This window comes from Vicugna pacos, chromosome 11 (assembly GCF_048564905.1).
Source record: "Vicugna pacos chromosome 11, VicPac4, whole genome shotgun sequence".
NCBI classification, from domain to species: domain Eukaryota; kingdom Metazoa; phylum Chordata; class Mammalia; order Artiodactyla; family Camelidae; genus Vicugna; species Vicugna pacos.
In genome coordinates, this window is record NC_132997.1 from 49,099,354 (window position 1) to 49,122,735 (window position 23,382).

The following is a 23,382-nucleotide window of genomic DNA, read 5'->3' on the forward strand; positions in this document are numbered from 1 at the left end:
TTTTTTTTTTTTCGGCATCATTGCCCTCATACGGGGTTCGGACGTCGGCGGGTGCAGAGCCCTGTGCAAGTTAGGAGGATTGTCGGGAGTCGTACGCTGACCTGGGCCACTCTTTTGGCAGCTCCGGGCCTTGAAGTCTTCGGGCAGTTACTGGGCCGGGAACACCCAGGAAAGAGCCACGATAGATGGACACTGGTTTCGGGTGAGCTGGTTGGATTAGATAGTGATTGACATAGTCACGGGCAGGGGATGGGAGCTAATCAAAATATGAGACTTTAAGATGCTAAGTTGGGAATGATTTTAGTAAACCTTCAAGAACTGTTTAAGCACTTTTGAATTCGTCATCGTTTTACTTAATTCCCTCCCCAATCCTCTGAAGGTACTTAGTATTATTCCTATTTATAGACTCGGCCCTTCAGTTGTGATGCCTAGCTTTAATCCAAACTCTGTTCTAAGTGACTTTTAGTTGTTGACAAAACCCACACCAAAGATGTACTACTGATTCTAAAGGCATTTACACACAAGCTCCAAGAAATGTTTGGGGTAATGTAAGGACAACTTGGACAAGCTTGTAGTTCCTAAGATGACTGCTTCGGAGGAGCAATATTTATTTGGTTGTGTAAATTTGGTGTGCTAAAATCATTTATCACAAATGTTCGGGATCTTCCCATGGATCTCTGCATGACTAGTTCCTTTTCTTGTTGAGTCTCATTTCATGTCAGACAGGACTTCCCTGACTTACATCCAAACCACCATCAACCTGTTATTTTCTTCATAGCACCTATCACAGTCTGGATTATCTTGTTAACTTATTGTTTGTTTATGGCCTTATACCCAACACCCATTTAAAATGTAAGCACCATGAAAGAAGGGGCTTTGTCTTGTTCAGTGCTGAATCCCCAGTGCCTAGAGTAGTGCCAATAAATACATGTTAAATGAACAATGTTTGAAATATTTTTGCAAGTCTCTAACTTTACTACATTCACCGCGGAAATAAAACCAAGCAGAAGACGTGGTTTAAGAAGAAGCCATTTATTACACAAAATGAAACCTGAGATAATAGAAAATAGCAACACTTGGGAATAATAAAGGCATCAGCCCCATGCTCCATCCCCTACTCCAACACCACAAATAAAGCTGATTGCTATCAGACACTTCTACCACCAACAACCCCAAGCCTGCTGCTGTAAACAGATCAGGCTGGGCCCCAAACCAGAGAAAATTCACATTGCTTGCTTTCTCCATAGAGTGAAGCCTTTAGTTGGATAACCATATGGCTATTCCTGGTTCTCCTTTCCCTTGTGGTGCCCAGTTTGTCCTGTTTTTTTTTGTGAATACTTTCATGGTAATAGGAATAAAGGAGAAAGTCTGGGAAGCACTGACCACAAAGCAGGCATGAGCCTCCCAACCACAGTCATTCATGAACAACTGGCCCACTTTGTACATAAAAGCGTTCAAGTAATGCTAGTGTGAACTAGTATAATTAGACAGGAAATGTAAGGATGATTCTACACCTTGCATAACTATCACTTACCCTTTTTATTGCACATAATGAAATTTGACTCCTAACCTTACTTTGCACTTGGGTAATATGTATTTTGCACTATATGTATATCAGTATCTGCATTTAAACAGATTGCAAGCTTGAAATCTGAGTCCTGGATTGGGCTTTTTTTCTAAGAGTCACTGCTACATCAAATTTTAAAATAAATATTTTTGAAGGTCTGTCTTTCCCTCTTGTTCTTTTCTGCAAAAGTCCAAACTGGTTAAGCAAACTTTCCATGTTGTTATGAGGGCATTTTTTATTAAAATGAAATAAGAGCCACCCTGGCAGTGAAACCCAGCATAAATTATAGCTTTCCCTGGCCATATCTTTAGATGTCACAATAAGTGTGGGACCCTAGTTGTTGAAGTATCTATAAATATATATATGAAGCACCCCATATATAAAATAAAATATTTATTGTGAAGTTTTTTGCAGAATTTCCATTTTGGAGGATATTATATAGTTTCATGTTAGCCTAAAATTGTAAATTCTTCATAGATCTTCACCCGATTCAAAGCAGGTATGTTGGCTTTGATGTTAAATAAACAGTTAGATTTCTTAAAGTTAAAAACAAACTGGTACATCACACACAGAACAGCTCAGCAGTCTGCTCAAAATATTAAAAACAAAACCTTACAGAAGGATAAGGCTCAACTGTACATAGTCTGCAATAAGGTCATAATATTCATCTTCCTCTTCAGTCTTTACAACTGTATGGTTATCAATTAATGTGTGTGTGTATATATATACACACATAAATACACACGCACTAATTTAAACCAGACATTGATGAGCTATGGAACTTCTCTAGTGATAATTTATTAATACATTACAACCAGGGTAGTTCTAAGATCCAAGGTATTCTTTCTTGTTCCACTGTCCCAGAAAAAGCAAATGGTTCCCCTGCCCATTAAGCTGTATGTTTAAACCACAGCAATAGAAGGGATTGGCTACATCCCCAGATCTAACAGCTTGTACTTAGCTAAGCCACTTGGGGTGGCTTAACTTCTCTTGCCTCGCCTCTCATTCCCCTTGAGCTTAGGGTGTTGGGTGGACTCCATCAAAATGTAATGTCAGCACTATAAAGTTGTGTGAAGGACATCAGTAATAGAACGAATGAAGTTGGAATATTTATCCCACTTAAAGTGGAAAGTGCCACAGAATATTATGAGATAATTACTAGAGCTATACTGCTGGGCTTTTTTCCCGCTATAATTTTCATGACTTCTGGGAGGAAATGGGACTTGTGTAGCATATAAAAATAATAAAATACAAGAGTTCATTGGGTAGACAGAAGAGAACAGAGACCTCTAACAATCTGCACTTTGATTCACATTGGACTATTTTAACATTTCAAAATCTTTATAGCTTTGTCTGACATTTTCAGCCTTAGTCTCCACCCTAGCCTAAAATGGAGCAGGACAATTCATTAAACTGACGTGACTTTCATTAGCCACTTAATCTTTCTATTCATGAGGTGAGAAGGAATTCCCCATATGCCCTAGATAAGAAACATACCAGCAGTAAGAAAAGCTGTCAAATATATAGCCACTTTAATACAGTGGAGAGTGAATGTGGGAATGGTGGCAAGGTTGCTCCATCTCCATCAGGAATTGTGAAAAACCAGGAAAGAAAAAGCCATTTTAAAATAAAAAGGTTGACATGAAAGGCAAAGTAAAGGATATATATATAAAAAAAAATACAACTCCAGAGAACCAGAATACAACCCACCAGTTTTGCTTCACCACCAACATAATAGTTTATAAAGCAAGAGATGAGGAAAAGAGATAGGAAAGGTACTGAATGATGAGTGGTTTAAAGAATAGCATAGAAGTTTTAAGACCCTAAACCTGGCCCATCTTACCTCACTCACAGCCAAATGCTAAGGTGTTGTCCCAATCATGACTGAGGATGAAATAGCTAGAAAAATAAACAGTTCTTTAAAAATTCTGCTGATCAGCACCTTGAATCAGATGAGTGTTTCAGGCTTCTGGTTCCCACTAAACCAAGAACTGAGATGCCTCCATCTCTCCTTCAGGAGCGGCCCTATTACCATAGGCTCAGATCTTGGCTACACATCATTACAATAACATGTCAGTGGATATAACTGCTATTTCTTGAATTCATGGTAAGACAGTGTTCCTCATGGGTTTGTGCAGCAGATACCCTTCATGTCCCATGGTAAAATAAGGACTTCCATCTCCTTAGTTCTATCAAGTTCTTGCAAGAGTAATTAGAGGTTCTGGTTCCTTTTCATAAAGATCTCGGTTAGGTAATCCCAAAATTTCCCCTGCAGTGTCTCATTGTTGTGGATCATGGCAGTAAGAGCTTCCCCCTGGTCCAGACCTTGCCAATAATCTTGCAGCCACATCTCCTTCCAGCTGAAACATCAAATAGGGGATGGATTATTGAATATGAGCACAGCTATGAGTCCTGCCTTTCTCTGAATGGCCAAAGAAATCTTAAGCAGATACAGTGGTCTCTGGTTAGGACAGGGATCTGCTTTGAAAGGAAGGGAATGTGAAGTAAATCCAGTACTAGCCCAAGTGACAGGCACTAAGCCACAAACACAAATTTATCACACAAACCCACCCCAGCGAGTTACATTTCCTCACTTGCCTGCTCCTGGTTCCCAGATGTGGAGGGAATTCAGAGGCAGGGAGGTCAGGAGCCAAACTATGGAAACAGTAATCTCCCTAAGGCAGGCAAGGGATCAGATTTAGATGGTTACCATTTATGTTACCAACTATTTCAATAATCAAAATGAAGGTGCAGTAGTATCCAGTGTCTAGATAATACATAACTTGAATGTTTCTTAGTTTTTTAGTGTATTACATTTTTCCTCTGATAAATCGTAATATCATATTCAGCACAAACTAGATACAATTACCTGATGCAAATCACTAGATACAAATTACCTCCATTCCCAGGACCAAACTGTGCCAGCCCTCTGCTGCCATCCACAGTCCGCAGTGATCTCTGCAGGTCATTCTAGCAGCCTCTCTTCTCCAGGCTAATAACCTTTCACCTCTGCCCTAGCAAGTGTGGTTTACTGTAAATGACTTCAACATTTTCCCACCCCACCTCCCATGCTTCCTTGTTTCCCAAAGCCACTACCTACTGCAGTATCTTTTTTACTTCCTTTCCAATCCACACTGCCCACCATTGTTAATCATCTTTTGAAAGTATTCCCTCTATTCTGTCTGGGACGAACATATAATTTGTCATCCAAATCTGGGTACTTTCAAGAGTGATTGGTGGTGTTAATAATTATGCCAGGTTAACAGATATAAACCCTGACTAATGCAGACAAACCTCTCTCAAAATACTCACTTCTATTTCTCATCCCCAGCCCCACAATCTTGAAGGTGCTCAATAAATAGCTGAGTTGATTTTCAGGCCAGTCCAGTTCCTGAGCCTGATATTCAGGCTACGGACAGCCTGGCACAACTTTGTCTCTCCATCATTGCTTCCCTGAACAGACCCTCTGTTCTGGTTGGATCACTATTGCAAACATTGTGCACAAGAGCTCATTTTATATGGTGTTGCCCTGAATTATCTCTCACATCTTCTACTGAGCTTTTTCAGTTTGTCTTATCTCCTCAACTAGACTCTTGATACCTTAAAAGTGAAGTGATCCCATGTCACAATTTCCTTGTACATGTTGTACATCCTCTCAGTGCTAGTTTATTGTCCACAGGAAGCATGTAAGTAAATCATTTGATTTGCCAGCCGCAGGCACCCTTACCTGTCATTCTCAGGAATCTCTTCCACACTGCCAAAGCCAGGTGTGGGCATTGGGCAGTCCATGTGTGAGGGCTTGGCAATATGAGGCTCGGGGATAGGGATGTCCCCAGGAGAGGCTGCGTGGGCCTTCTCTGCAGCCAGCCGAGCCAACTCGTGGTCACAGACGAAACACTCGAATCCATTAAGGTAGTTAGGCAGTAAAGGATCATTCACTCCCCACTCCCGCTTTTTGAGACTATCCAGAAGGAACTGGTTGGTGATGCCCCCAGGCTGCTTGTATGCCAGGTATTTCATATATTCCTCATCATTTTTGTCCAGAAAGTCAATAAACTGTGCCAGCTTCTGCGGCGACTCAAAGTCATCAATGAGGATGATGGAGTGATTGTTGGGCATCCAGTCCCTCACAGAGGGAGATCCGCGGTACACGGGCACAGCACCGAGATGCATGGGGCGCCACAGTTTTTCCGTCATGTAGTCGTCACAGATGGCATTTTCGAGGGCCAAATGGAACTTATAGCGGGACAAGAAGACCAAGAGCTCTGGATCCTCGGTGGTGGCTGTGGCTGTGTCCTGTAACCGCGGAGTGGGCAGCTCCCGATTTTGCAGGCATTTCCCATATGAGTCCACCTGCGTGGGGTAGAGTACGGCAGTCAAGAGGGTACGGCACGTTGGCCGGGACACCAGCGGTCCCGGCTTCAGCCCGGTGCGCCACCCACCCCTCCCCACCAGGTCCCGCCCTCACCCACCGGGATGTAGCGCATGAGCTCGCGCACGTAGCGGTCCCGGTCCGCAGGCACGTCGCAATGGGACTGCAGATACAGCAGGGGCGCGTAGCCGCGGCGGCGCCACTCTGCGCGCTCCTGGAGCGGAGGCGCCGCGCGGCGCAGATAAGCGGTCCCGGGCAGCCACTGCAGCGGCAGCGGGTAGTCAGAGTGACGGCTGAAGGTGGCCGTGAGATTGAAGAGGCGGATGCCCGGACCGTGGCTCAGCAAGAAGTTGTTGAGGGGCGACTCCTCGTGCAGGAGCGCCCAGCTCTGGTGCGCCAGGCGCGGCAGTGGCGCCTCGGACGCGCGGAAGTCGGTGCCGTAGAAGAGCAGAGCACGCGTTCGCGAGTCTCCCCGCATCCGTCGGTCCCGGGACGCCACGCACGCGCCGCGCGCGCACTCGATGCGCTCCGAGTCGCCCGGGAAGTGAGGAAACAGTCCTGGGCTCCACCACAGCAGCACCGGCAAGTCCGCCGAGTCCTCCCTCCCCGGCCGCGGGGTCCCCGGACTGCGCGCCACCCCCACTGCGCCCAGCGGCGAGGGAGGCCGGAAAACCGCGCCATCCCACGGCTCTGCCCACGCCGTCTCCCCGCCGGTCTCCCCCTCTGCCACTGGCTCTGAGCTGCTGGCCGCACAGACACTAAGCACTTGCAAGGCGGCAAGCACAGCCCCCGTGCAGCCGACCCCCATGTCCACTCCGGCGGCCGAAGCCCCTCAGCACCAGTCCCCGCCTGGCGTTGAGTAGCGACGGTACGAGGTCCTACGCCACAGGGGCAAGCGGCGCATGCGCAGCCGGCCACTTCCCGGGAGCTGCTAGTCCTGGCAGGAAGCACTGCAGGGAAAGTGATGATGATAACGACGCGGGTAAAACTGAGGCTACTGGTTACATCTTAATTTATTTTATTTCTTTACAAATTAAAGATGCATTGAAAAATAAACCAATGAAGAGAAATGAGAGGTCCAGAGCAGGGGCATCCCAGGCTGGGAGCAGGCAAGCATGGCGTCCAAGCCTAGCCCTTGTCCTGCCCCAGCCAGGTCGCGTTGGAAGATAACTGTCAGCCACTCTGTCAAAACCAAAGCCTGAGTGATGTCCTGGCAGGAGAGACCAGCCACCTTTGCCTCTCTCCCCAACAACCCCCAGCTTGGAGAGCAGTGTTTCCAGCGGGAGCCCAGAGTGGGATGTGGGTTGGCTCTGTGAGGTATTGCGAGTTGATGACCAGGCTCCCTACAGAACCATCCAGTGTTGGGGCCTCTCCGGCTGCAAAGGAGGCTGGTACCTCTTCCAGGTCTTAGTATACTTTGCAACTCAGTTCCCAGGCTCATTCATTTCTTAATGTGCCTGTGATAATCCACCAAGTGATCAATCATTGAAGGAGAGAGAAAGAGCAGTGGAAGCAGAGAGAGAAATCTAATCAACCACCCTCAGTAATTCTGGCTTGACTGTTGACTTTCAGGCCCAAGAAGACTGACCACTTTTCTCTCTACCACCTATGGTCTACACCCCAGCTCTTGTGCACCTATATGTATGTTTATCCCTAATATAGGAAGTTGTTGATGACACTGAGCTGAATTAGCAGCCCCTCCCCCTGTAGTAACCCTGGGATCCCCCCTCCTTCCTGCCTGCCCTTGGAGGCTGGTCCAAAGGGACACATAATATTGCCAGAGTCTGGGTGCCTCCAAATCTCCCAACACCAAATCATATACAGTGAACTGAGAAACTACATTCATTACGACAGGATTAGCAGGAAAAGGAGGATAAAGTGAGGGGATAGGGGCACCTTCCAACAGCAGGACATGACAGAGTGGTAGGATACTTGAGCCCAGAAAGAAGGTGTCTCCTTATACCTCCCCCGCCCCCCCCCCCAAAGAGACTGAGGTCAGCTTACATGACTTATAAGATATGCAACTGTCCCAATTTCTCTGCTGTCCTGGGGTACTTTCTGGAAGCTGGCCTGGACCCTATGCTGTTTACCCACTTGCTCTAACTCAGTAGCTGCCGAATCTCCTTGTGCATATGACACAGAAAGTCCACATAGGATGCTCCCCCACTCAGGCTCTTGTCTTCCACCAGAAAGTGTTTGAACAGCATCTCCAGCTTGTCCTCCTGTTTCACCACGATAAGCTAGGGCCAGAACACACTGTCATGAAGCAGGGCTAAAGGGAATTAAACATACCCTGAAATCCCATTATCCAGTCACTCACCCCCTACCCGCCTTCCAGGGGAGGACTTGACAAAATAAGAAATCCAGGGTTGGGATCAGTGTTACCTTCATGTACCGCGATCTCTGTGCCCTCAAACCATCAATGAGGCCTCGCACTTTCTTGGACAGCAGATTATCCAGAACTGGCAGAACACTCTGGAACACAAAATTCATTTATCCTTATGGTAAAATATGCTGAATCCAGTGGTCAAGGTGAGGGAGCACAGATTTATGCATTATCTGAAACAAGGAAGCCTCTGAAGAATGACAGCACCCTCCCTCCTCAGTGTTCCTTGCTACTTAAGCGGACTCACACACTAATTTTATTGGCTCCTACTCATTTCACAAAGTATATTTCCACACCCATAGTCTCCTTGACTCCCTGCCCTCACCAGGCCACTGGTGATCTGACTGAAGGAGGAGACGCCGAAGAGGCTCTGGACAACCCCCTGCTGGACACTTGCTCCCACCCAGAGGAAGAGGTTGAGCCCATTCTCCAGCAAATATATATCTCCATTGCTTAGACGCTCTTCAGATGCTCGAACTGCTGGTGGTTCAGTGGTATTCTCAATGGGAGACTTTGTCTGGACAAAAGGAAGGGGGCAAAAGGTTACCAAGGACCATAAGACATATTTGCCCAACCCCCAACACACACACAAAATTTCAGAAAGCTAAGCCCCTTAGCAACTCAGTGTGAAAATATGACATCAGATAATGCAGGTAAAAAATTCATTAGTGTCAGACCCAGATAATATTAATCCTTCCCTTCCTCCTCCTATGATGCCCCTTTCTCAGTACGATGTCTCACACTCCAGCCCTCAGGCGCACCAATGGTAGGAGCCGAGGATAGAAGAAGACATTGGTCTCAGCCACATCCATGGAGGTAACCAGCTGTCGGACATAAGCACGGTCATCAGTGGTGACTTCAGCTCCAGGCTGCAGGACGTCACTCTTCAACACACAGTTCAGGTAAACTGGGAGTAGCTTCATGCACTCAGGAAGGATCAACTAAGGGGGTTATCAAAACACAGTCAATAATCATGAGAGATCCCTCCCAATGCAAAAATGTATCCTAGCAACTCCTTCACCAACATGTTTGCCCTACCTGTCCTGCGGAGGAGGGGCTGGCACAGTTCTTTCTGTAACAGGCCAAGATCTGGGCACACTGGGTGATGAGAGTGTCACGAACGGTCTTCACTGGGCTGTTCAGGACCCCCCGGTACGCTGGAAAGGAAAGGAGCTAGCACAGTCACTGGTCTGCCATTCCATCACATGTGCCTTCCCACCAGCACACCTACTCAGGAACGTGGAACTGCTGGACATTCTAGACCTCTCTCTTTGCCTCAGTCCCACCCAGCCCTGCCCCTGCCCTCACCAAACTTGGCCATGTAGTTGATGAGCGTGTCAGTCTCACAGTTTCGATACAGATCAGCTAGCTGAGTGCAGCAGTTGAGGGCCAGGTTGTGGATGCGGAGCCGTCGCTGCCCCGCACAACTGGTGTAGAGCAGGGCACACTACGAGGGGGGAGAAAGGGGGAGTTCACACCCCTCCTTCAACAAAGCCCTCTGAAAAACTGCCTCTTTGCTATATTATTGAATAAAAGAAAGACACGAGCCACCCCTCCCCCAGCCTCTTCTAGTCCTCTCTACGCACCCCTCACGCCCTTCCCTGCAGCCTCTTTATAGCCAGTGAAATGACCCCCAACGCTTCTTCCCCAGTCCCTGCCGCCTGCCCGCCACCTGCAGGAGGGCTCCACTCTCTTCATTGAGCCGGTCGTCGTGCTTGAACTCCACAGTCACCGTTTTGTCCCCATCCAGCCCAGCCAGCTCCACATCTGTTGTGTTGCTCATGTAGAAAGCCCCAAAGAAATCTACAGCACGTATACCTGAGGCCACATGGACAGGGACAGGGCTAATGAATGGTATGACAGGTGCCACTTGCCTCCCTCCCAGATTTAGGCCCCCAACCTGCTCTTCTCCAACCAGGACTGACCAGTGCTTGTCCGGACTCGCATCACAGCATCAAAGCCGACAACCTTCTGGACATCCCGACGCAGGTCACTGAGGAACCGTTCCTGGTCATTCTCCACCTGCATTCCCCCAGGCCCAGAGTCACATCACTGATTACCTAACATCATACAATCAGTCTCGCTGCACCCCCTCCACTCTACAAGTCTGCTGAATCATAATGACAGTAACAGTGAAGATAATAATGATGTTGATGATAACGATAGCTTTAAGCATTTACTACATGCCAGGTACCATATAAAGTGCTTTACATTAATCCTGATGACAGATCCTGATAAGTATTAAAATCTCATTTTACAGATGAAGAAACAAAGGAGAGAAAAATTAAGTAATTTATCCTCGGTCATACAGCTTGTAAGCAGGAGGGCCAGGACTGACTCCAAGCCCCCTGCTCCTGACTGCTCCACTCATAGCTCTCTTTACACTACGTGGTCTTCACCTCCAACACTATTCCTATTAACGAGTCAGCAGGTAAACAGCCACTCCACACGTAGGCACACATCCCCAGTCCTGCTTCCACTTGCCACCCAGAGTCCCATGCCATACCTGAAAGCAAGCGTATTTGTAGACAGAGCCACCAGTCAGCTGGGGTACAACAGACAGTGTGGCCACATCCACATACTGGTTAGGGAAGAGGAAGAGGTCTACGCAGCAGCCTTGGGCCACACACTCTTTGGCCAGAGTCTGATAGACACCTGTCTGAGGCTGGAACAGAGTCTGGGGAAGAACAGAAGAAAATGCTCAAATGTCAAAGTTCCACACTATTTGAGAACCATACCTGCATATGGGCTATGCAAGGACATGTAAACTTCAGATCTACTTCACAGTCTGCAATAGTAGTAAAACGTTCTCAAAAAAAGCCTACCAAGGGCTTGGGATGAGAAGGGTAGAGGTGTGGGAGCAGTGGAGAAGGTTGGCAATCACGAAGGTGACACGTTAAAGGGCAGAGGATCTAGTCCCAGTCCCCCTCAAAAAAGTAACAATATTGTGCTGTGAAGAGACACCACATTCCTCCGCAATGGAAAGTCCTCCCCGTGGCACCCGATCCCACACCTTCTCCTTGTCTGTGTTGATCAACTTCCTGTCGTCTCTGTTCTTCAGTTTCCCTGGGGCCTCTGCAATGGGCAGGGAGGTGTGGAACAGAAAGAGCTTCCCTGCACACTCAGCAGCCTAGGAAAGAAGAGAGATCTACTGGTCCATTCTTTCCTTTATTCATCCATTATTCATTCACCCCTTCCCTCGTCATTTATTCAGTGCCAACTGTGTCAGACTGGCTGACTCACTGGACAGGCGTCAATCACTGAAGAAACAAGGGTTATATCCCAGGGGGTAAGATGGTCAGAAGAAAGTGTCACAGAGGAGGTTCCCAGGGACTCTAGCCTTACCTTCAGAGCCTCCATCCCAGCCTGGATAACTGGGGCAAATACTGTCTCCGTCTCCCTTGTGTCTGCAAACATTTCTGGAATCTGATCCAATAAGCTGAAGAGACAGGTGATAAGAGGCAATCAAAATTGCTATCCAAATTCCAGATTCCTCAATCCTCAATCCCCTGAAGAGTCATCTGGCCCCCAGATTCTGAAAACTCTTGAGGCATAGCCCCTGTCCATCTGCTGACCTCTCTGCTCAACTCTCTGGCTTTCCGTGACTGTACCCACCCCACCCCAGCTTTACCCCCACAATGTCTTACCTGGTGATGACTGCCCGAGACTCATTGACATTGACCAGGAAGCCATCCAGCAGTGGCACAAACATGTCGCCCACATCAGATACAACCATCATCTGTGGCTGGGCCAATGAGCTCTTCACATTGTAGAAGTGCAGCACCTTATTATAGGTGACAAAGCCAACTCGGATTGCTGACTCTTCGGCCCCGCCCTCCCTGTAGAAGGCGACATTGTTACTCAGATTTGCCATCTTTTCCACCACCCAACTTCATGACATCTGGCTCCATCTGCTGAATCAAGCCAGCACCCCCCACCCACCCTCCCCAGCCATCATCATCATCCAAAGAAAGCACCTCGGCTCCATAACTCTCACCTAGGCAGAAAGTCTAACAGTGACTTGAGCTCCTCACAGAGGAGCCTAACAAGACCACTCCTGATGGCATTGTAGGAGACGTCGATCATGAATATGAAGGCAGGAGGGCTGGGGAACTTATTGTTCTGCAAAGGAAGAAAATGTAGTCGGGGAGAGGAGTATTGGTAAGCAGGCCAACTGACCAGAGAGAAGTCAACATAAAATGGGACAACGAAGGGATGACGGAAATGATCACAGCAAGTCTTCGTTGTCTCATTGTCCTCCACCCACTGCTCCTCCCCGTGCTACCTTCCCTCACCTTGCAGTAATCTACAGTGGCCAAGAATTCATAAGAGCCCAAGGATAGCTCAGGACGGTCATAAGCATCCACACGTTTGCCGGTATGATCCAGATGTTGAAAATACTGGGGGGGAACTGTGGGGAGTAGGGCAGAGTGTTACTCAAGAGTCCACTCTCAATCTTAGTCTGGCCCTGGCTGAGCTCAGTCTACTGTCCCACACCCCCATATGAGCTCAGTCTACTTCCCCAGCTCCTAAACAACGGACCCTCATCTACCTAACTAGAAAGAGTACAACACAGATGCAATCCAGATGCCCCCAATCCCAGCCTCGGTGAACGTACCATCGTTGATACAGCTGCAAAAGCAGCACTGGAAGCGCCTCCCGCCCTCAATGAACTGCATGAAGGGGCACATATATGCTTTGCAGCGATTGCAGCGCAAAGGGCCAGATTCCCCGTGGTCGACGACATATGGTGAAGCCTAAGGACCAAAGGGGAAGGTCTGAGACACAGAGGGAAGCTACAGTGGGAAGCTACATGTAGCAGTAGATAAGGAGGAACAACCTGGGGGGCAAGAGCATGGCTCAGATATTTTGCCTGGGGAGGGAGTAGAGTGAAGGGGAATGAGGACAAATTTCCCTAAGGAGTGTCCCTAAGAGTCTAAATTGTATAGTTCTTTCTCCTTATTCCTCATCTCCAGAATTTCACTTCTTCTTAAAAGGGAAGAGTGACTGTGAACCCAGCCCTAACAACTCAGGGGCTGATATGGGCTTTTGAAGAGAAAGCCAAAGAGTATCCAGGATTCACATTTCTGGCCCTATCTTCAATCCCCTTCACTCCTGCCGTAGGGATCCTGATTCCTGTTTCCTTTCCCAAACAAGTATCTATGACATTTGTCCTCCATGATCCCTGGATTTCTGTGATATCTACTGATGCCCCAGGCAGATGTCACCCTACAGGTTAAAGACCAGCAGCCAAGTGTCCAACCATCCCCACTGAGACCCAGGAAAAGAGAATGAGAAGCACACAGAATAAGACAGAGAAGCAGGATGTAAAGTGAGCCCTGAGTGTCCAGTTATAGAGAAATCCATCCTAAGTTTGATAAGCTAAGCATGAACACGAGGGTATCCTACCAAGGCCTGGTAGGATAGAGCAGCTGCCAAGCTCTCTCTCTTTTTATGCTGATTTCAGGTTTTGGGGTTGCAGATCATGGCCCAAGCCAGGTAAGAGACAGACTGCTGGATCCTAATCTACCTTTTTCCTTACATGCTGCCCTAACATCTCTAACATGGCATGACAGGACAGCGTATAAGAAAAAGTAGAATGATGTGCTTCTAATCATCTGGAGATGACCATGCTATGAGAGGCTCCTGCATCCAGCTGTCTTCTTCCCTGCAAGCTGGCCTTGTGTTTCCCCTGTGGATCCTGCTCCCATCCAGCAATTTCTTGGACTTTTGCTTTCATCCCTACAACCTCCTTCAGATATGGTCCCTGGGATACAAAGTTGCTGAAGATACTCTCCGCTTCTGCCCAGCCAAAAGTTCTTCCATTGTGACTGACAGAATCACACCTAGGAAGAAGTCTTACTCCCCACTCCCCCTCCCTTCCTCCCTTTCATTTCCTCTAGTCCCTTCTCTGACTCACCTCCTCTGGGGGCAGCCTTGCCAACGGCTTGATGACAGCTGCCAGAGGCACCTGAGCCTGTTTAGCCATGTCAGATGTGCAAGGGATATTATAGGATGTACATCGGATGTAGCGGGGACTCGCATTCCCTGAAGGGGGAGGTAGAAAGACTGAGTCAGATCACAGAATCCCTCCAGACACCAGCTCTCCAGTGCTGATCCAGCCCATCACCCCAACAAATGCTAGAGCTGATGGTGGTTTTTCCCCCCTCGAAAGCAGTGAGGGACTGGTTTTCAATTAATGACTGACAAAAGGTGGGAGGGTATAGCTCGGTGGTAGAGTGTATGCTTAGCATGCACAAGGACATGGGTTCAATTCCCAGCACCTCCATTAAAAAAAAAACAAAAAACATACATACATACATAAACCTAATTACCTCCCCTCTCCAACAACAACAAAAACCCAACAAACCAAAAAAAGAAAAATTAAAAAAAAAAGACTGACAAAAGCCCCATCCATAGTCTGATAGTTTTGGAGAAAAAGCTCTGCAGGGAGGGGTTAACGCCCCTCTCACCTTGGTCTTTCACCAGGAAGTTGGTGGTGACTAAGGGTGGCACCTGGCCCCGTACTCCAGTAATAAATGGCTCTGAACCCCGGTTGTTCCTGTCATCCTCGATAACCTGAATCTGTAGGGGAGAAGTGAAATGAATGAGGTGACAGACAAAAAGGAAGAACCAGGTCCCAGAGCGCTAGGAGAAAGAAAGGCTGGAGCTGCAGCACAGAAACTAATAATTTGCCAAGGAACACACCTCATGCACCAGGCCTGCTCTCCTTCAGGAGATCATATAAAATGCTGTAACGCCAACCTTCTAGTGTACAGTCAGCAGCAAAATGCTGGACAGGCAACACTGAGAACAGGCTTCTTCACAAATTGGGCTGAACCCCAGTATAACCCTGTTATAACCCCCACTGCAGGGAAGCTCCAGCTCTAATCACAAACCTTCAAACCTGATCAGATTCTACTTCCCTCCCCCATCAAGCCTTCGCCTCCCCTTTTCTCCCCAAGACACTTTCTGAGAAAGAGCAGGAAAACAGACAACAGTAACCATGTAAAAATGAATCTACCTGGAATGACTCTATACTCAATGAAAGAAGGGACAGGGTGAGGAGAGGATTACACACCCAGAAATGATCAGGTAAGGTGAGGAAGCAGATGCTGCCTTATTTTCAGGTAAGCATCAGTGTGTAAATATGGGAGAAGAGGATTTTACAGCCTGATCCTCAGTCCCCCACATTTTGACAGACCCAGCGAAGGGAGAAAAAAAGGTTTTGCAAAGCTGGTGATCAGATCTTTGTGCAGGCCGAGAACCTTTGGTCAGTTACTTCAAGATGGGTTTGGTAAAACCAGAAAAAGGGAGACTAAGACTTTGTATCCCATAGCAGAAAGAGTTGAAGCTTAGAAATACATCAGAGTCACTGTCCAGCTGAGACAGTGGTCCACACTTTCCCAAACCGGCCATCCCTTCCCCTGTAAGAAATGCCAGTTTTCTAAACTTGTACATTAGTAGCCACCTACCCACATGTTTCTCCACAACAAGCTGTAGACAAATCAAACCCAAAGGGGAAGGATCTATTGTTCGACTTTGTCCTGTTCCATTGTATGTCACACGCAGGCTCCTGGAGGAGCCAGCAGGACTAAAACCAAAGCTTAACATGCCACCTGAGCCCACCCTTAGAGCCTGACCTTCTACCATCCCATACTTAAAGGCACTGCTAACAGCTTGCTACTTCATTATATGGTGACTTGAGGCATGCACATCCTTCTAGCATGTAGAAGCGAGGATCTAGAAGGACTAAGGGAAAAGGATGGAGAGGGATGGACATGGTGGATGAGGTGAAGATGAGGTCACAGGCATGCATGGGTGACATTAACACAGGGATGACACACACACACCCCCTCCCCCTGCACTTACTGGACTAGGAATGGCATCAGGGTCTATTCTGTGCCTGGTTTTCTGCTGAGGAGGCAGCTCATTGAGTTGCTTTTAGTGTTTTAATAATAAAGGCAGCAGGGGAATACAGGGAGGGAGACAAAAGAACAAGAAGCAGATGTTACTTCTCTCAACCCTGATGAGTTAGACATGAACAGCTGGAGGCCAGCTTAGACTGCTGAAATTGGGCCCCCTCTAGATCAGGAATTCCAAGTTTTTCTGGCCCAAAAAAGAGCCTTTAATGGCTCAGATTATGATGCAGAAAGATAAGGAAGGGGACAAACAGAAGGCAAGAGGGGTTATACAGGGAGGCACTGAATGGGAGAAACCTTAAGGAAGAAGAGGGCTGTTCCCTCTAAAAGGCCAATCCTCCCATCTAAGGACTATTCTTATGCTGAAAGAAGACTCTTCTCACATCCAACCAGACTCTACTCACTGAAGGAGGGAAAAGGAAGGAGGGGCCATATAATCCTCTCGGGTCCCACTTAGCCAGCTGGGTCCCTCACCATGATAGTTCCCCAAAGGAAAAGGGAAGAGAACAGATGGAATATGACAATGGCTAAGCATGGTGAGGTAACCGACATAGCAAATGTTGCAGACAGAACTATAAAGTGGCCTCCATTCGAGAGTACAGTCCAAGCCTCTATTCTGAGTATGATGAGGAAGGCCTGAGGATTCTGATGGCTCCAAGGGTGAAATTCACCATCCTTCCGGAAGAGACAGTTTCCCCACGTTGCCCTTGTAAACTGTAGCTCACTTTTCCCTAACCACACAGCAGAAGCCTAGCAAACAAAAGTACTCAAGGCTTCCTCCTAAACTACTGTCCAAGTAGGAGCAGAGAGAAACCAGAGAGGCTTTCCTTTCCTTAACACCTAATACCAGAGAATTCCCACCAGCTCTACCCATTAACAAGAGTGCTATCCTACTAGACCTAAGAGGACAAGACCCAGACCCAGCCACTCCTCCACGGAAGAGCAGAGGTTACCATGCTATGTCCAACAGTGACAGAACACAGCACTCAACCCAGAGCTCTGTGGACACTGCTGACCATGCTTGGCTTCCCTTCCCTTTTTGCCCAGCTATGAAGTAAAAGTGCCCCCAAAAGACTTCTGGGACTTCAATTTCCATTTCAAAGAGTCAAAAATTACATTGAGGTTCTACACATTCATCCACAAGACGATGAATGAAAAAGGGAAAATAGTCAGGAAATGCTCAGCAAACATCTCATCAACGTTGACTCACTTATCTGGCAGCCACAAGCTCCTTCCCCAGGACCACATAAGTACTTACAGGGCTCGGGATGGCATCAGGGTCCAGGCGCTTAGGAGGCAGAGGTTGAGGAGGCCCGGGCTGACTGCCAAAAGTGGCTGTTCCTGGGTAGGGACTTCCATAATTGGGCTGAGGGCCCCGGACTGGTCCAAAGGAACCTGAGAGACAATGGCACAAGGTTGATGGACCAAAAATTCCCTCCTTATCTCTTCTTAAGGCTTCAGGGAAATGACTAGATTCCTATAAATGTAGAGTTGTGAGGTACAGTAATAACCATTCAGGGAATGACCACATTCTCTGAACTGCAAGGAAAAAAAAAACATCTTACATCCCCACATCCTAGTGCTAATACCCTGAAGCTGTCTATCTAGGTCACCACTTAGCAAGCAACACTAAAAGCATATAAAAACAAACCAACCAAAAACTACCTTTGACTCCGAGATAGACCTTGGGAAAAACTCACCATTTTGCTGCAGCTGATAGCCTGGCTGCTGGGAGGAGTGCATAGGTGGTGGTGGTCCTGGGGGCCCAGACATCTGGGTGCCAGGGGTCAGAGCTTGAGGAGGAGGTGAGGAAATATGGTTGGGCTGGCTCACTGGGGGCCCCCCAAAACTCTGTCCAGGCAGGAGTGGACCAGTCATGGAAGGCATCCGAGGACCCCCGGAAGCTGAGGGTGTGAAGCTGGAGGCCTGTGGTGGGACAGATCGCTGGGGAGGCTGGGCCCCAGGATGACCCTGGGCCTGGCCAAGGGGAGGGGCCTGGCCCTGAGGATAGGAGCCATACAGACCAGAGTTGGGGAAACTTCCTGAGGCTGAGGCCAGCGATGTTGGTGGGCCTGAGAAGCAGAAGAAGTAGAGTCAGAACCCCAGTCATCCTGCCTCCTTGTTCAGTAAATCACTTCCCTTTCCACATGAGGGGCAGGAATGACGGTCCCATCTGCTGGGGCTCAGAACAAGAAATAAAAGGGATTCAGGAATACCCCTAGAGCCCATTGCTTCTAAAAAGAAGGGAACAGTAACATTTCTGTGATCACAGCTACTCACCATAGCCCAGCCCCGAAGTGGGAGGGACTGGGGCCACAGCACCACTGATGTGCATTCCAGCCAGCTGAGCAGTCACCTGTGCACTTGTCGGGGGAGGGCCATAGGGCTGAAGCACAGCTGGCTGGCTGACCACAGGGACCAATGGGGCTGACCCAAATGGCTGAGACCCAGGGAGCCTGTGAAGAGAAGGAAGGCAGAGGCCTCCAGTGGGCTGGGACACCCTTCCAAGTTGGCAAGAGCACCACATCATAAAGGAAGCTATATTCTTTTACAGCATCTTACTCTCATCTTACTTTCTTTTCTATAGCTTCATGCTTCTATGTATTTGTGAATAAATTACATCCCTGATGATCCACACTGTGATTATTCATGGAAAATCTTGTTGTCCATTATATTCACTCCAAAACCATATGCCAAGCACTCTCAGATCAAGTATTATTTATTTACTCTGCTAGTTAGACTACCACCTCCTCTGCCTCAAACTTTTGTTGACAAACCACCTCAGTTTTGTAATCAGAAGCCCTGAAGGAGTCAAAAGGGAAGGTGCACAGAAGCACTAACACAATAGGAGCCTAATAAATGTGGGATCAAACAAATGCAGTTTCATTGTTTAACTTTTAAACCGAAGTATTACTTTATCCTGGAAAGATCTGTAAGATCAGAAGAGCAGGCCAGCTAAGTCCGGCTTTCTGTACTAATCAGAAAGACGATGCCAACTCTACCAGAGTTAAGGACCAGACAAACAGAACATAAATCAGGTAGCCTTCTAAGCTGGGTCTATCTAGCAAAAGCCTCGTGACTTGGATAGCTGCATTGGACACTCTCATGGTATCAGATGGCACATTAAAATATAAATACAAAATCACTCCAATATCATTGAATATGAACTAGCAACTGCACTGGTGTTTTACAGTAACGTTACTGCAAAAAGCTACAACACAGATTATTATACATAACAAGCTCCTTCCGAGATTTCAAGAATGAATCAATTTCTTCACAACAGTAGTCTGTTACATTGACATTCTGATTTATCCTTCCTGTTTATTTTGTCTCTACTAAATAATTGGAACTTGATTATATTTGGCTAGCTTCTGTTAGTCCTGCAGTTGTACACTTTTCATTCAATCATTCTACTAGGTATTTTCTAGGTATTATGCTGGTGAACCTTACTGCCCTAAGCTCTTTGTTGGGCTTTGCATTTTTTTGTCTTCCATAGCACCAAACATACTGTTAGCCTCATGGCAGATGCTCATAAATCCCTGTCAGAATAATTATATTCCAGGGTACTACTCCATTAATGTGGGTAATCCTCTCAACTACCCAATGTTATTCTGCCACATGCCATAATAACAATAAATCAACACCTTATCCATACAGAGCTTTATAATTTATAAAGCATCTCTAAGTACTTTATTTAATTCTCACAGCAAATTAGGGAGACAGAACAGATAGAAAACTAAGACACTAAGGGTGTAAGTGGCAGATGAACCTAGACCTGGAACCCAGATCTGATTCACAGTCCTATGTACTTTACTTTTTAATTGTGAAATACAACATAAATAGAAAAAAATACGTAAGACATATATATACTGCTGAATAATTATAATACAAACACCCATGTAACCAAAAAGCAAGTCAAGAAATAGAATACTCTGGAACCCAAAGGCCCTGTATGCCTCTCCTCCATCATAGCCCTCTCCCTTCTCCCAAAGATACCTACTTTCCTAACTTCTTAATAATTGCTCCCTTGTAAACAGAATCACATCATACATACTTTGAGTTTTGCTTCTTTTGTTCAACTATATGTCTAAGAAATTCATCTGTACTGTTGCATTTATCATTCCCTTTCATCACTAAATGTTATTCCACTAAACAAATACACCATGATTTACCTAGGCATTTTACTATGGATAGAGTTTGGGGTTTTCTGATTTTTTGATATTATACATAATGTTGCTATGTTCACTCATATACTTAACTTGTTTACACATACATGAGTTTTTCTAAGGCATACAACTATGAGTGAAATTACTGAATTATATGATATGCATATCTTTAATTTTAATAGATAATTTCAAGTTATTATCCCATAGTAGTTGTACTAATTTGCATCTCACCATGTGGATAAGAACTCTTATCCACTGGTGGATAAGAGTTCCTGATACTCCACATGCTTAGCAATATTTAGTACTGCTAGACTTTTGAGTTTTGCCAATCTTATGGATACACAGGAGAAACTTGTGGTTTTTAGATTTTACTATTTTCTTTACTTATGAGGTTGAACAGCTTTTTAATATGTTCTTTGGCCATTAGTATCTCTTCTTTTATAAAATGCCTATTCTAGTTTTTATCCATTATTTTTTCAACTGAATTGACTTTTTCTTACTGATTAGTAGGAGTTCTTTACATATTCTAGATATTATTTTATGTGTTTATATCTACTTTATGTGTAAATATCTTTTTTCCTTTCTGGAACTTATCTTTTCAATGTACTTTCCATTCATTGTCTGATCACTCCCATCAGTACAAAGACATACAAACATCTAAAAAATAACAACTAAAAATAAATAAATAAATAAATAAATAAATAAAAAATAACAACTATTAGTGGAAACAACCCAAATGTCCATCAACAGATAAATGAATAAACAAAATGTGGTATTATATGCATACAGTGAAATACTGTGATAAAAAGAATGAAATACTGATACATGCTACAACATAGATGAACAGTGAAAACATTACGCTAAGTCAAAGAACTCAGTTACAAAATATCATATAGTATACGATTCCATTCATATGAAAATCTAGGATAAGGAAATCTATAGAGACAGAAAGTAGATTAGTGGTTGCTTAGGATTGGGTAGTGAGGGATTAAAGGAACAGCTAAATAGGGATAGCTACTTAGATAAAGGATAGGATGTTTCTTTCTGAGGTGATGAAAATGTTCTAAAACTGACTGCAGTGATAGTTGCACATACCTGTGAATATACTAAAAACCATTACATTGTACACTTTAAAGGGGAGAATTTCATGGTATATGAAATATATCTAAGTGAAATCGTTTAAAAAATACAATCAAATAAAATTCCCCCAAACCTCACATCCTCCTCAAGCTTTTGGTCCTCTTTCAGCCAAACAGTACAAAAGAATTGGTCCATACTCTGTCTCTACCTCTCTACTTCTTTAGTTACTATTCTCCTCTCTTTAAAGATCTTTCATTCTAAGTTCATTTTCCTTTTTTTCCTTAGTCTATCCCTTAGTAGTGTTCTCAACCAGGGTCTACTCATGGTAAATTCTCAGTCTTTGTCTGAAAATGTCTCTATTTACCCTCTCTCTTAGCTATGTACATAATTCTATGCTGACTATTATATGCCCTTAATGCTTTCAAGTACTAGTCTACTATCTGCTCTCCTCTAACAGCCACTATTTACTCTAATCAATATTTTTTTTCCACTGAGAAACTCTTGTCACCTGTGTTGAGAGAGGGTGGTTGTTTCGCATTTGATCTGGAAGGTACTCTAATGATATTGCCACCCGAGATCAAATTTTTTTTAAAAAGCTTTAAGATATAATTTCCATATCATTAAATTCACTCCTTTTAAGTGTACAATTCAACAATTTTTGGTAAATTTATAGTTGTGCAACCATCACCAGAATCCAATTTTAGAACACTTTCACTTCCCCCAAAAGACCCCTGGTGTCCACGTGCAGTCCCAAGACCTTTTTTCTTTTTTTCCTCACTTAATTCACAGCCAGCCTGGGAGAAAAAGGACTACTTATTATAATCTCCCTCTGCCAGTGTATAAATTTTTTTTTTCTAGTCTACCTGTTCAGTGAAGATGTAGCCCAGGTCCAGACTTCATAAACAAGGTCTCAGTTCCAAACCTCGACTCAGAAAAGCCCAAGGTACCTGTTTAAACTTAAGTTCCCAGGTTTTCAGGATGGTAATTTCCACCTTCCCCACAGGCAGCCCTAGTGTCAATTTACCACTCTTGATTTTAAGTTCCCACTTGGTCTCTGACACTTGAGGATTTCACTTTCTTTTTAGTTTTTAAAGCTTGATGATGCATTTGAGAAAAAAAAAGTTTCTATTTCCTCTGTCTGTTCTAGATGTTTGTGGCAGAAGCGTTTTTAGGTTATATTAACTTACTTCCCAGCGGAAACTCTTTGACCTACTCCAGCTAGACAGCTGCCTTCCTATTTCCACTGAAACTACATACGTCAATAATGCTGAACCTCACCAAACCCAACGGCCAATTCTCAGTCCACATCTCACCTTGCAGCAGCAAATGACACAACTGATTACTCTCCTGACTTCCTAAAATACTTTCTTCACCTTGTTTCCTGATGCTACTCTCCCCTGGGTAATCTCCTACCTGTTCTTTCTTATTGTCTTTTGATGGCTCCTCCTCTGACCTCCTTTTAAATGTTGGTAAGTTCTCCAAGGGTCAGTCCTTAATTCTACTGTTACTCTCAATGCACACTTTCTAAGTAATTTAATCTAATTCCATAGCTTTAAATAATGTCTGTATATCAAAGACTCTCGAATATACATCTCCAGTCCTGATATCATTCCTTAGCTACAGCTCTGTATCTACAACGGCCTACTCAACATCTCTGCTTTTTACCTAGTAGCTTTCTTAAACCTATAACGTACAAAATAAAACCCTTCATTTCACCCCCAAAATCTTCTCAAATATTCCTCACTTGAGTGATTAGCACTACTATTTACCTAGTTGCTTGGTCAACACGTTAAACGACATCAAGAATTCCTCTTTCTCTCTTAACTCACATCCAATCCTACTGACTCTACCTTCAAAATATACGCCAGATCTGACTTTCTTACCACCTC

The 23,382-nt window shown here is 45.5% G+C and overlaps 2 protein-coding genes and 1 long non-coding RNA gene across 9 annotated transcripts in view; 1 reads left to right on the forward strand and 2 right to left on the reverse strand.

The window, feature by feature from the left end:
• Positions 1–10,541, forward strand: LOC140699311 (uncharacterized). Of its 2 annotated transcripts, none has more exons than XR_012077371.1 (3): positions 1–202; positions 9,074–9,227; positions 10,244–10,541. It is a non-coding gene; the product is annotated as an uncharacterized lncRNA (long non-coding RNA). The 2 variants fall into 2 exon arrangements; XR_012077370.1 differs by lacking the exon at positions 1–202 and adding an exon at positions 5,831–5,951.
• Positions 1,017–6,779, reverse strand: FUT11 (fucosyltransferase 11). 5 transcript variants are annotated; one of them, XM_072971323.1, is made up of 5 exons: positions 6,040–6,779; positions 5,295–5,920; positions 4,465–4,576; positions 4,166–4,242; positions 1,017–3,927 (listed from the first exon to the last, which is right to left on the reverse strand). In XM_072971323.1, exons 1-5 carry the CDS (start codon positions 6,745–6,747, stop codon positions 3,780–3,782), a joined length of 1,671 nt encoding a protein of 556 aa, XP_072827424.1. In that variant the 5' UTR covers positions 6,748–6,779; the 3' UTR covers positions 1,017–3,779. The 5 variants fall into 5 exon arrangements, 4 of the variants coding, with proteins under 4 accessions (XP_072827424.1, XP_072827427.1, XP_072827425.1 ...); XM_072971326.1 differs by lacking the exon at positions 4,465–4,576; XM_072971324.1 differs by lacking the exon at positions 4,166–4,242.
• Positions 6,935–23,382, reverse strand: part of SEC24C (SEC24 homolog C, COPII coat complex component) — a 23,591-nt gene continuing 7,143 nt past the window's right edge. For both annotated transcript variants that reach the window (XM_072971319.1, XM_072971320.1), the window contains exons 4-23: positions 18,528–18,703; positions 17,948–18,319; positions 17,506–17,642; positions 14,799–14,910; positions 14,246–14,373; positions 12,944–13,082; positions 12,621–12,736; positions 12,323–12,447; positions 11,973–12,164; positions 11,671–11,764; positions 11,339–11,455; positions 10,832–11,002; positions 10,251–10,347; positions 9,998–10,143; positions 9,634–9,772; positions 9,364–9,482; positions 9,087–9,266; positions 8,651–8,842; positions 8,325–8,414; positions 6,935–8,179 (exon numbers count right to left, since the gene is read on the reverse strand). In XM_072971319.1, the coding sequence (XP_072827420.1) occupies positions 8,039–8,179; positions 8,325–8,414; positions 8,651–8,842; positions 9,087–9,266; positions 9,364–9,482; positions 9,634–9,772; positions 9,998–10,143; positions 10,251–10,347; positions 10,832–11,002; positions 11,339–11,455; positions 11,671–11,764; positions 11,973–12,164; positions 12,323–12,447; positions 12,621–12,736; positions 12,944–13,082; positions 14,246–14,373; positions 14,799–14,910; positions 17,506–17,642; positions 17,948–18,319; positions 18,528–18,703 (2,983 nt within the window). In that variant the 3' untranslated portion in view covers positions 6,935–8,038. The remainder of the gene's footprint in view (positions 8,180–8,324; positions 8,415–8,650; positions 8,843–9,086; positions 9,267–9,363; positions 9,483–9,633; positions 9,773–9,997; positions 10,144–10,250; positions 10,348–10,831; positions 11,003–11,338; positions 11,456–11,670; positions 11,765–11,972; positions 12,165–12,322; positions 12,448–12,620; positions 12,737–12,943; positions 13,083–14,245; positions 14,374–14,798; positions 14,911–17,505; positions 17,643–17,947; positions 18,320–18,527; positions 18,704–23,382) is intronic.